Raw genomic sequence first — 12,796 nt, forward strand, 5'->3', positions numbered from 1 at the left:
GGGGGATATTTCTGGGAAGGTATGGCAGAATTGAACAGGCATGTACACCCTGTGTTATTTTGTGATGCGAAGTGACATTGGTGCATGTGCTCTCTGCAAGTCAGTCTTCCCTCTGGGTCCACAGTCTTTGTGCAGGATCTTATGTCTGTCCGAACCCCTCACTCAGCTGAGCATGTAGCTTGGCAAAAAAGGAAAAAGCAGAGCAGAAAAAGAAAGAAAAGAAAACGGGCTGGGGCTATACTCATGGTCCTAGTAAGTCCAGGTGATGCTGGCCTGGCTAGATTCATGCTTTGGTTCCCAGTATGGCCAAAAAAATAAAATAAAAAATAATTAAGGGCTGAGGATGGGTCAACAGTGGTGGAGTGTTTACCTAATAAGTTCAGGGGAACTAAATCAAAGCAAATCTGCCAGAGGTAGTGGCACACGCCTGTAATTCCAGAGGCTCGGAAGGCTGAGGCAGGAGGATCATGAGTTCAAGGCCAGCCTCAGCAACTTAGCAAGGCCCTGAGCAACTTAGCAAGACTCTGTCTCAAAATAAAATACAAAAAGGGCTGCGGAAGTGGTTCAGAGGTTAAGCACCCCTGGGTTCGGTCCAAAAATGAAAGCAAACCTGGGACTGCCAGTTACTGTCCAGAACCTTGGACAGTTGTATGACTGTCATATGACTGTATGACAGGGCCTGTTGTAAAAAAGAATGGAGGAATCAGAAGTAGTGATTTCCTGAGGTTTTCCTGGCCATAAATTCTACAAGTAAGTCTTATTTGGTGAATTAAAGTTAAAATAGTCTTGGGCTGATAAGTTAAGATTCCGAGTAGCTCAGCTGTAGCTCAGTGGTGGAGCGCTTGCCTGGCATGTGTGAAGCCCTGGGTTCAATCCTCAACACTGCATATAAATAAATAAATAAAATGAAAGATCCATTGACAACTAAAAAAAAAAAAAATAGTTCAAAAAAAAGTTTAAATGGTTTTGATAACTTAGATAAGTAGTATGTTAATGATTAAATGTAAAGAAGCTAACACAACACCACAATTAAACATTTATTCAATTTCACAGCATACACAGTCCCATGGAATGTGCATGGTTTGGGATCAGAGGACTTCTCACTGGCCTGTCCCATCCTGGACATGCAGACCATGGCTGTGTTTTTGTTGGCAGTTTTCATTTCCATGATGCCAAACTTTACCCAGTTGACGCTATAAGATTTTAAACATTAGTTGTAATCATAGAATATGTGCTCATAAAAATCTAAATACAGATAGGTATAAAGTAAAAATATGTAATGAGGGGTTTTCTACATCAAGGTGAGTGACCTATAAAGTACACTTAACTCACAAAAACCGGACCCCTCAGTCTCTCTGCTCAGGAACTCATCAGGTCAGGAATGACAAGTAGACGAGGCAAAAAGGAAGGGTGGCCACAGCAGGGGTGAGCACCCCTGGAGAGGCCACAGAAGCTGCCATGTGGTCCAGAACCCCACGAAGGCTGGTGGGCAGCCAGGCCAGAGAGAAGGCTCTAGTCCTGGGCACAACACCAGGTCCCCCCCACTGGGGGACAGGGAAGATGTCAGTGGTCTGGAGCCAAGCTGGGTGGGAAGGTCACAGGGCCCGGTGCCCTGTCTCCAGCAGCATGCTCTCCAGATGCAGCTTGCTGCTGCTCTCCACGTAGGGCTGGTGCAGCCACATTGACAGGTAGCTCAGGATGAGGTCCCGGTCCACCGTGTGCGCCAGCTCTGCACCCACAGTACGCTTCAGGAGCAGCTCCTGCCTGTACATGTCTGAGAGCTGGCGGGAAACCTCATCTGAAACAGAAGCAAGTCTCCCTCACCAGCAGCCATTCAAGGAAGCAGCTCAATCCAGGAGCCACGCTTTCAGAGGCTCCTGGTGAAAAGCCAGAACCAACAGCAGCACCGCAGTAGAGGAGGAGGAGTGTGTCCATCACTCTGGCTGGTGCCAGTTAGGAACGTTAGCTATGCAGCAAGGAGCACGAGATCAAAAATAAGCACAGGCCTTTGTGTTAACCTGTAGGTGACCTGCAGTGACCATGACAGGAGAATTGCCTCAAACTGACAGTATTACAACCAGCTTATTAGGCCAGCCAATTTTGTTCTTTTCTCCCTTCCTTCAGCAACTTAGCAAGACCCTGTCTCAAAATAAAAAAAAATTTTAAAAAGGGGGCAGGGTGCTGGGGATGTTGCTCAGTGGTAAAGCACCCCAGGTTAATCCCCAGTCACAGAAAGAAAAAAAAAGTGCCTTAAAGCGCTTAAGTGATGGATTACATTTTTCTAAATAGTCCTTTTCTATGAGGTTGGCAGCAGTCATCTTGAATAAACAGACAAAACAATTTCTTCCTCAATTAAAAAAGAATAAATAAAAGAGGAATTTCTGCCTCCACAGAGGAGGTGGACTTCATTCTATTGGGTTTAAAGAGTCAAGAACAGCAACTTGTATCATAAGTCTCTACGTTGAATTTTCTTTGCTGTTAGGTAATTAGAACTAGAAGAAATGTTCATTCTAAGATGCCTTCATCTAATCTAAATGGTACTAAATCCTCTCCTGACCTCTATCCTCCTAAACATGGACTCACAAGAACTACTTACAGAAGTGGGTCGTAGGCCACGTGTGAAACAAAGGGGGCCGAGCACTCTCCTCCCCATAATGGTAATTTTCTAGTTCACAAATTCCCTTGGTAGTTGAAGACAGCTTTTCCATTTTCACCAGTATTTTGGTCTGAAAAGATATCAATTTGGAATATGCGAACATTATTTTAAATCTAAATATTATTTGAAAACTGAAATCAGTTTCAAATTCACTAGATTTCAAAGCTAAGTATTTCTGTTGAGGCCCAAACTGTAATAACCAAATGCCACTAACTCCACGGAGAGCAAATTTGCAGGGCAATGGACAGCTGCTATGGTTTCATCAGTTTGGATTACTTCCCCAATAAGCCCCGGATTTCCAGTCTTGGAGTAGAGAGCGTGCTATCTTCCACTGCACTACAATTAAACAGCATGTTTCAGCAAGACCTGGAGAATTCCAGGGCAGGGTCTGCTGCTCTTATGGGACCAAACATGGGAGAGAAGCATAAAACAAACTAATTTCTGAGTCAGATACTGAAAGCCTGTTGAGGCTATTTCCTTATTTATAAAACGATGGTACTGAATGGCAGCCTGCTCACTTGACACAGGAGGAAATGGCAGTGCTCCAGCGGACCCCAGGTTCCATCCTGAGCTGCTTCACGGCCCCCTTCGCACAGCCACCCCTGCTGTGTACGTGAGACAGCACAGAGCGGGCCAGTGTGGTGTCTGCCTTCATGGGGGAGGACGGGGGAGTGACTACTGGAAGCCCCTAGTGGAGCTATATGAGTGGTTGTTAAGTAAAATAAACAGAAGGGGCTGGGATACAGCTCATTGGTAGAGGGCTTGCCTCGCATGCACAAGGCCCTGGGTTCAATCCCCAGCACCACACACACAAAAAAAAGGTTAAAATAAATAGAAGAAACTAGGATTTCAGATTTAAGTAGCACAGGTCTACTAAGATCAAATTTCTAACTCCTGGCATAACTGACTTTATGAGCATGGGGTGGGGAAATAAAAAACATACGAATCATCAAAATCTTAATTTCTTGCACTTGGTCCTTCCAACCACCTCAAATTACCTCTGAAGGGGCATGCACTAAATTTAGGTAACATTGATTTTTTTTTTAAATATTTATTTTTTATTTTTTTTTTAAGGTGGACACAATATCTCCATTTTATTTATTATTATTTTTTAATCAGTCTTTTTTTTCTTTTTTAAAGAGAGAGTGAGAGAGAGAGAGAGAGAGAGAAATTTTTTTAAATTTTATTTTCTAGTTTTTGGCGGACACAACATCCTTGTTTGTATGTGGTGATGAGGATCGAACCCAGGCCGCACGCATGCCAGGCGAGCACACTACCACTTGAGCCACATCCCCAGCCCCTCCATTTTATTTTTATGTGGTGCTGAGGATCGAACCCAGTACCTCACGTGTCTTAGGCGAGCACTCTACCACTTGAGCCACAACCCCAGCCTGGTAACATTGATTTTTAAAGATTCCTTTCTTGAATCTTAGGTTTGATATTTCAGGCAGGACTCATCACTTCTGTTTCATAGCTGAGAAAACTGCTCAAGATTGAACTAAGGAAGAATAAGGCCAAACTTGAATAGAAATAAGGCCTTCTGTCCCCAAGTCTCTCAACACCCAATCCTTTGTGCTTTCCTCTGCATCCTGTGGCAACTCCCTGACTCTAAGAAAAACTTACAAAGATGAAGAAAGTGAGGAAAATCCTGGAGCCATGACCCTGTGCTAGAAGGGCCATGCCCAATTTTGCAGCTTGGCCATCAATAGGGACAAGGTCATGTATGTATGAACTGATAACATGTTAGCAGCAAACCATGCTCACACTTCAGCATTAAGAGTGTCTCCAGAAGCGAACCCAGACTGCTGAGAGACTGAGTCCAGCTCAGGCAAAGGAGTGCACCAACACCCAAGGTCAAATTTATTAAAGACTATTGAGCAGGGTGCAGTTGCACACACCTATAATCCCAGCGGCAGAGGAGGATGAGACAGGAGGATCACCAGTTCAAAGCCAGCCTGAGCAGAAGTGAGGCACTGAGCAACTCAGTGAGACCCTGTTTCTAAATAAAATACAAAATAGGGCTGGGGATGTGGCTCAGTGGTCAAGTGGCCAAGTTCAATCCCTGGTATGCCCACCCATCCCCCTAAATAAAGACTACTGAAGCTGAGTCTGGGAAATTATTCTCTCCAAATGCTAGGAGGAAAATAGGAAAAAAATAATATTAATAGCTTTACAATCTCAGCATTCGGTTTTTGAACATAGAATGAGGACTTATTATTCTAAGACTGAGGCAGGACGTGCACAAGATGAGCCTGGAACATCTTTCAATGCCAGCAAATGCAGAGTGTTCACAAAATCCACAACCAAACCAAACTTCACTGTGAAGAGAGACTTTCAAAGGGACATATGAGCCAACTGCATTCCCAATGGCCAAAGTAGGGACAATCTGAGCAAGAAATAAAATCGATTTGGATCACAACCCAAAGTATAAAGTAAATACCTTTCAAGTCCAAACTGATATAGTTGACAAATTGAATAATTAACAAATAAGGGAGAAGAGACCAAGTTCCCATGTGGAAGAATTACAAATAATGTCTATACATACTCTGTCCTCAGAAGGTGCTTACATTTCAAATGATTGGAAATAAATCAAAAGAAGAATAGAATTTTGTGATACATGAAAATCATGTGAAATTCAAATTCTGCATCCACCAATAGTTTTATGGGAACATAGTCACATCCATTTGCTTATATATACTGCCATTGCCCTACGAGGCAGAGTTGAGCAGTACAAGGACAGAGATAGTCTGGCCCATGAAGCCTAAAACATTCGCTCTGTGGACTCTGGAAGTGGACGAAATGCCCTGGACAATGTACTGTGCAGAAAGAGTGGGTGTCCAGAGCCACATCTTGGGGAACATCAAAATTTGTGGGATGAGGGGCTGGCGCTGGTGCTCAGCGGTAGCACACTTTCCTGGCATATGTGAAGCACTGGATTTGATTCTTGGCACTGTATATAAATAAAGGTCTATCAACAACTAAAAGATGGGCCCAACCCCAAGAGGCAGGACTCATCACTTCTGTTCCAAAGTTAAAAAAAAAAAAAGATTTGTGGGATGGGTAGAGGAAGAGAGCATCAGAGAAGCCTGAGAAGCAAAGAATTACCAATGGTGTTAAATGCCAGAAATGGTCGAGCAAACCCCAAAGAGGTCCACTGGACCCAGTGACAGTGACCACAAGTGGCCAGTAGGTCTTACCAAACCATCCAAGGTGGCCTGTAGTTCCTCACATAGCACCTCAAGCTCCTTATCATATTGTGGATACATCTTTTCTTCATTTCCATTGGAAGCTGGGTTGCTGCTATTTAATTCTATCTTGTCTTTACTCCTGGATAAAATAGCAAATAATGGGTTAAAGTCCATGATGTGCATGGCCATTCTAGGAGAGCACAGGCTGGTGAAACCAGCGGGGAGCCAGGGGCTGAAGGCTCTGCCAGTAGACAGAGGCAAGCTGCGGGGTGTTCAGGTATTTTAAAATTGTAACTTTGAGAAATTAAAAACTTATACAGGAAAAACGCAAAAATAAAGCAGGTCTGGGTTGTAGCTCAGTGGTAGAGCGCTTGCCTAGTACACGTGAGGCAATGGGTTTGATCCTGAGCACCACACAAAAATAAATAAAATAAAGGTATTACATCCATCTTCAACTAAAAAAAATAGAATAAAGCAAAGCCTTTAATTAGAATTTGCAACTGCTAATAATTTTTCATAAGTCCCTTGTCTTTTTTAAGAAATAAAATAAATTGGGTGTGGTGATGCACACCTGTAGCCCCAGCTATTTGGGAAGACCAGGCAGGAGGATCACTTGAGCCCAAGAGTTCGAGATCAGCCTGGGCAATGCAATGAGTGATACCTAGTTTCAACAATGACAACAACAACAACAAGAGCAGGAAGAAAAATTTTTAAAAACAAGGAAAATGTAACAGTCTGAACATGAAGTCTCATTACTTACCACCCAACCATTCGTCCTAGAAGGTGCCAGTACTGTGAGTTAAGCCTGTATCATGTTTTTTTTTTTCCTTCAATACTGGAGATTGAACCCAGGGATGCTCTACCACTGAGCCATATCCCCAGCCCTTTTTATGTTTTATTTTGTGACAGGGTCTTGCTAAGTTGCCCAGGCTGGCCTTGAACTTGTGATCTTATTGCCTTGGCCTCCTCAATGGCTGGGATAACAGCAGTACACTACCATGTCTGGTCCTTTAACCTATTTTTATAAGTTTATACACAGATGTAACCATGAATAATACATAGCATAACTTTGTATTTAAAATGGATATATACAATAAGTAGTGGGGTGTGGTAGTACACACCTGTAATCCCAGTGACTCGGGAGGCTGAAGCAGGAGGATCGTAAGTTGGAGGCCAGCCTCATTAACTTAGCAAGGCTCTAAGCAACTCAGCAAGACCCTGTCCCAAAATAAAAAATAAAAAGGGCTGGGGATGAAGCTCCATGATTAAGGGAACCCCTCCAAAAAATGTGTATATACAATAAATAAACATAAGCTCAAGTACTTAAAAAAATGCTCATATACTCTTCATACTTGTGTATATAATTTACTGCTTTTCTTGCTTACTATTTTATTTTTAAATTCATTTATCCTGGTAAGTTCTTACCCTAAAAGACTCCCATGACTCTTCTGCCCAATGGTTAAGGGTGAAGGTTCAGAGTGTGAGGAACTCTAAATGTACTTACAATAAACTGATTTTCAAGTTGGCAATGTTATTTGCGGTGGTAAAACCTGCATCACTGAGGGTTTCCCATTTCAGGGTTAAATTGTGCCAGTCAGCTGCATTGTCCTTAATTTTTCTTGCACTGACTGACAAGACAGGCTTTCTGGGTGTTGTAACTCCAAGAGTCTTTGCTGTAGGAGTAAGAAAAACACAATTATTATGGAAAACATGATCATAGTCGGAGGACACATGTCTTATTAACTGTCAACAAACTGACATTCTATTTTTAAAGATTTTTCTTACTTATACATGGACACAATATCTTTGTTTTGTTTATTTATTTTTATGTGGTGAGAAGGATTGAACCCAGTGCCTCACATGGGCAAGGCAAGTGCTCTGCCACTGAGCCACAACCCCAGCCCCAAACTAACATTCTTTGTCAACTAGACAAATAAATGTCACAAAAGCTAAGGTCTGGATAAACATGAAAGTTTCTAAAACAAGAAAAGCCAAAACTTTTAAAAATTACTTAAAAGACACATCAGATATAGCTGATCCTTTCCTAGCTTAATGGCTCCACAAAGTTTTTTTTTTTTAAACATTTTTTTTTTTTTTAAAGAGAGAGAATTTTTATTTTTTTTTAAAAGTTTTTCAGCAGACACGACATCTTTGTATGTGGTGCTGAGGATCGAACCCGGGCCGCCCGCATGCCAGGCGAGCGCGCTACCGCTTGAGCCACATCCCCAGCCCTCCACAAAGTTTTGACCTTGGCATTCTAACTACTTTCAAAGGCTGGAAGTGAAGTTGTAACTCTCTGCGAGAACCCTTAGATGGCTCCCATTCCATTTCCTAAAGGATAATCTGGCTTGACTCCTTAGTACTCCCACTCTCCAGTCTCAGGCACTTTGTTCAGAGACGTGTGGCTCATTGGAGCTTCTAAGATACTGAGAAGGAAGGACACCAGAGATGCAAAGGGAATCCTGACGAGACCGCCTCTGCCTTTCCTGGGGCTCAGGAGGAAGTTCCAGCTCCATCAGGCCCTGGCACTCTTGGCAATACCAGTTTTCATGATCTCCAGTTAAAGTGAACCTAGCAGTTTTTGTTCTGGTACTGGGGATTGAACCGAGGGGTGCTTTACCACTTGAGCCACATCCCCAGCCCTGTTTATGTTTTGAGACAGGGTCCTGCCACATTGCTTAGGGCATTGCTAAGAGGCTAAGAATGGTCTGGAACTCACAAACCTCCTACCTCAGCTCCTGAGTCACTGGGATTACAAATGTGCACCACTGTGCCAAGCTTCTAGCAGCTCCTGAAAAGGCCTCTGCACATGCGTTTTTCTTCTAAAAGCTCCTTCCTTCTCAGGCTAGTGCTGCCTCCCTCAAGCCAAACCCAGATCCCACTGTCTGGAGGAAGCAGTCCCCAGACCACCAAGAGCCTCCCGGGCAGTTTGTTCTACCCCAGCACTCCCTTCTCCACTGAGAACCCAACAGACACTTCATGGCCCTGGAGGAATACAGAACACACAAAAGTTGTATGGTTTGGAGGGTAGACTAATAAAAATAGTATCTGCTTCACAGTGTTGCTGAGAGTAGATGCCTATGTAATGCTGTGAGGGGCTGGCCCATGGCAAGGGTCAGTATATCATCTGATGTCCAAGGCCCTGTTACCCAAGTCTGCACACCCTTCTTCAGCTTGATCCTTTCCCACTTGCAATCCGTGCCTCAGTGCTGGGTCTGTATAAGCTTCAACATGAATTAGAATGTTTCTGCTATTAGTGTGTCTTCAATCACCTGGCATTCTAGAGGGTTCTTCTTTTAAGTATATTGGTTCTTCATTCACTCTGAAACAACTAATGTTTGCTGGCTGCCTACAATATGCCAGGCATGAAGGATGAAGTGCCTGAATAAGATAGCCATTGATGTGGAAATGACTTTCCAAAGGGGCGAGAGATGATAAATGACCAAGAACCAGTCCAGATTCAGTATGGCTAGGATAAAATGGAGGGGAGCGGGTAGTGTGTTAAGAAGGGACCTCACAATTAGAACCTTGCATGCCAAGACAGGAAGTTTGGGCTTGTTCTATGTACAATGGAGAGCAAGCAGTGTGCTTGGAGGAGGGCAATGGCACGATCTTAGATTTTTTTTTTTTTATATTTATTTTTTAGTTTTTGGCGGACACAACATCTTTGTTTGTATGTGGTGCTGAGGATCGAACCCGGGCCACACGCATGCCAGGCGAGCGCGCTACCACTTGAGCCACATCCCCAGCCCATGATCTTAGATTTTTAGAAAATCATTTCCATAAAGTCTCCTGGATCCCCCAAGGTGGGTTAGGACTCACTGCACTAGTAACTGGAACATCCTATGCTTCAGGTATCTTGACATTCAGCAGCGAGGTGCCTCAGTCCCTGCTGGACTGAGTCCAACCAGAATAGGCTCTGTTTATCTTGTTCCCTTTCATACCTTCTGCACATAGTAGGTGCTGAATAAAATGTGTTAAGTGGAGGAAGTGCTCTTATCATCATCTGTAGTGAAATTGTCTAAAGTTTTCTCTTCCCCAGGAGGGGTTCCTGAGGATGAGGATCCCATCTGATTCACTGTCTGCTTGCCAGGCACCTAGTGAGAAACTGATGTGACTCCTTTTTGAAAAAAGCTTCTACCTCAAGGCCTGTCCAAGGAAGGGGGCGTGGCCCTTGTCCTTGGAAAAACCCACAGAGCACTCCTAGGCACATAACCACACTGCTGAGTTGTTTGTCTGCAAATAACAGGAGAGATCTGCTGCACCAGGTGTCCCTGACTCAGTTAGCCTAGGTGAGAACCCATAGCAACCCCCCAGCAACCACCAATCAGCATGAGACAGGGAAAATACCTGGGATGCCAGATGACCCCCCCCCCCAGTAGTTTATGGTGGTGTATAACATGTTGGGAAACCATGTAGTTCAGCACGTACTCCCTCGTGGCTTAAACCAATCAGTTCAAACGAATCCCCCTGTTGTACTAACCAAACATCCCTACCCAACTTGTTCCTGCCATTGAATGTGCTAATCAATGTTAAGAGGAGTTGTTTGATTTTCCTGCGGTATGGAATGATTTGCTGTGTGATGTTGTGATGCATAGAGTATCCCCCCAAAACCTATAAAATCTCACTGGACAAAGCACCAGGGCTTACTCCCTGGGACAGCTGCGTCAGAAACGGTTGTGAGTCCAGGCTCCAGCTTGCAATAAAGACTCTTGTGTGATTGCATCAGAATTGGCTCCTGGAGGTCTACTGGGGTCCCACGAATCTGGCATTATACTAGTACATACTTAGGAACCAAAAAACAGCTTCAACTTCAAGAAACTCACAGGCTAGTAGGGAGAGAACAGTAATCAGAGCCACAGAACAGGGCAGATGAAGCATAACCCAGTGGTTAAGTTACTTATCCCCTTCATGCCAGGGCTTCTCACTGCAAAATGGAGCTGACTTAAAACATTACTGGTGCTCAGTGAGCACTCTACAAGCAGAATGTTCTGGCAACCTTCACTGACAGTTCAAGTAAGAGTTTCTGGAGGTGATGGGCATGCAAGGCTTGGCGCCCAATTTGCTCCATTACTGCTATTTATTATTTATTTCTGTGGTACTGAGGTTGAAACCAGGGGCTTTCTACGCACACCTGCCATCAGCAACTTAGAGGACTGTCTCAGAAAATAAAAAAGGACTGAAAATGTAGTTCAGTGGCAGAGCGCCCATAGGCTCAATCCCCAGTGACGCCAAATAAATAAATAAATAATGACGATAATTACCATTCGAGCGTCAGGTTGCTGACACTCCTTTGCACACATCATCCGTTCAGCTGTCACTCCACACGTGAAAAAACGGAGGCGCAGCAAAGATGGCCCCAGGCCGACCACAGAGGCTGCGCGGGGCCGGCACACCGGGATGGGCAAGGCACCACAGCACTTAATCAAAGCGGCCCGGCCCGCGACCAAAAGCCTGGCGCCCATAGCCTCCTCAACCCGGAATCTAGCCCTCTCACGTACCTTCCATGCGGTCGGCAGAAATCCCGGGAAGGAGACCCAAGCCCCGCCCACTCACAGGAAGCGCTAGCGTCACTTCCGCCCCGCCCGCCGCCACTTGTGGCTCGGCCGCTCTAGCCCCCGGCGGAGTCGGTGGTCGCTCGCCAGGCCGGCCCGGTTGCCCAGGGAACGGGCTCCCGGCGGCCCCCGCGGCCCGGAGTCCATCCCCGCCTCCTCGGGCCCCGCGGGGCCGACGAGTCCGGAGGGGCTGCCGCGGGAGGTGAGTCCGGCCACGCCGCGGGCGGCCGACGTCCNCAGAGGCCCGCGGGCCGCAGAGGGGACTCGGCGGAGCCCAGTCCTTCGACACCGCCCCGGGCCCGCACCGCGCGCCCCTGCTCTTCCCCCTCGCTGCCCAGGTGCCCACCCGCCTCGGGGCTCCAGGCGCCTCGGCCTCGTGATTGACGTTGTGATCCGTCCCCCGGGCCGCCCAGCCCGGGTCCCTGCCTCCGCCCGCCCCCGCCTCAGCAGGCTTTGACTCCTAGGTGTTGAGTGACTCCCCTCTCAATCCGTTTATAAGGCAGAGTGGGGTACCCTGGAGTCAAAACCGGGGTCGGGTCACAGCGCTGCCACTTCCCAGCAGTGGGATGGAGCAAGCGCAGCCACCTCTCTAAAGCTTCCGTTTCATCTTCAGTAAAGTGGAGATAACAGCGTCTGTGTCGGGGGAGGTGGGAGGATTAAGTGGGCCAGTGCCTGCAGTAAAGCAGTGCTTGGTGCAGGGATCTCAGTAAATAGCCTTGCTGTCATCCCCTCCATCGGTGCTGCCCTCTCTTTTTGATACTGGGGATTGAGCCCAGGGGCGCTCTACTACTGAGCAGCACTCCTAGTCCCCGCCCTGAGACAGGCCTTGCTCTGTTGCTGAGCCTGGCCTCGAACTTGTGATCTTCCTGCTTCAGCCGTGTAGTTCTCTTTTTCTTTCCACTGGTCCCTTCTTATGTCTTCTGACTTTCTCATTACTTTAGTTTCTCCCACTTGACTTCCATTTCTCTTACCTGCTCTTTGTTTTCCAGCTCTTTCTCATTGAGATAGGGGAGTTTTATTCTGTTGTCACTTCTGTTCGGTTTGTTGGTAGAATGTGGGATACACCCTCTTCTCATCTATTGGGATGATGAGTTGTACTTGGGGTTGACTGCTTCCTTGCAGCCAAGGTCTTGGAATCTTTAAGGAAGGGAATTCTGGGAAATTCCGATGGCCCGATCTCAGGCATGGGCAGAATCTGACTATGAAGCTGCTATAGCCCCTTGTCACTGTTGAGTCCTGGTCTTCTAACCTGTAAGAATTTTTGAACTTTCCTACACCCAGATATAATGCATGTTGATAGACCTCTGACCTTGCTTTTTTGGTGACTTGATTTACATTCAATATTTGTTCATTCAGCAGGTAGTTATTGGAGTATGTTTTGTGCCAGCTATTGTGCC

The 12,796-nt window shown here is 45.7% G+C and overlaps 2 protein-coding genes across 5 annotated transcripts in view; one reads left to right on the top strand and one right to left on the bottom strand.

Moving 5' to 3' along the window:
- Nucleotides 1-1,024: 1,024 nt before the first annotated feature.
- LOC107150774 (cyclin dependent kinase 2 interacting protein) lies at nt 1,025-11,461 on the bottom strand. Its single transcript, XM_015495898.2, has 5 exons — nt 11,346-11,461; nt 7,349-7,517; nt 5,854-5,983; nt 2,597-2,726; nt 1,025-1,798 (listed from the first exon to the last, which is right to left on the bottom strand). The coding sequence occupies exons 1-5, from the start codon at nt 11,350-11,352 to the stop codon at nt 1,596-1,598; spliced, it is 639 nt and encodes a 212-aa protein (XP_015351384.1). The 5' UTR covers nt 11,353-11,461; the 3' UTR covers nt 1,025-1,595.
- The window catches only part of Tecpr2 (tectonin beta-propeller repeat containing 2), an 82,393-nt gene continuing 81,022 nt past the window's right edge, over nt 11,426-12,796 (top strand). Inside the window, exon 1 of one of the 4 annotated variants that reach the window (XR_007346025.1) lies at nt 11,426-11,601. The gene's annotated coding sequence lies outside the window, so the exon portion shown is untranslated. The remainder of the gene's footprint in view (nt 11,602-12,796) is intronic. The other 3 variants (XM_048799372.1, XM_015495913.2, XM_015495908.2) reach the window with 3 other exon arrangements.

This window comes from Marmota marmota, unplaced genomic scaffold (assembly GCF_001458135.2).
Source record: "Marmota marmota marmota unplaced genomic scaffold, marMar, whole genome shotgun sequence".
NCBI lineage: Eukaryota > Metazoa > Chordata > Mammalia > Rodentia > Sciuridae > Marmota > Marmota marmota.

What these genes read in the sequence shown, in the direction of transcription:
- LOC107150774 (XM_015495898.2), bottom strand. An exon ending in AACTTGAAAATCAGTTTATT is followed by an intron (nt 5,984 to 7,348) that starts GTAAGTACATTT and finishes TATTTTATCCAG; the next exon opens with GAGTAAAGACAAGATAGAAT. An exon ending in GTGGCCTACGACCCACTTCT is followed by an intron (nt 1,799 to 2,596) that starts GTAAGTAGTTCT and finishes CTTCTGTTTCAG; the next exon opens with ATGAGGTTTCCCGCCAGCTC.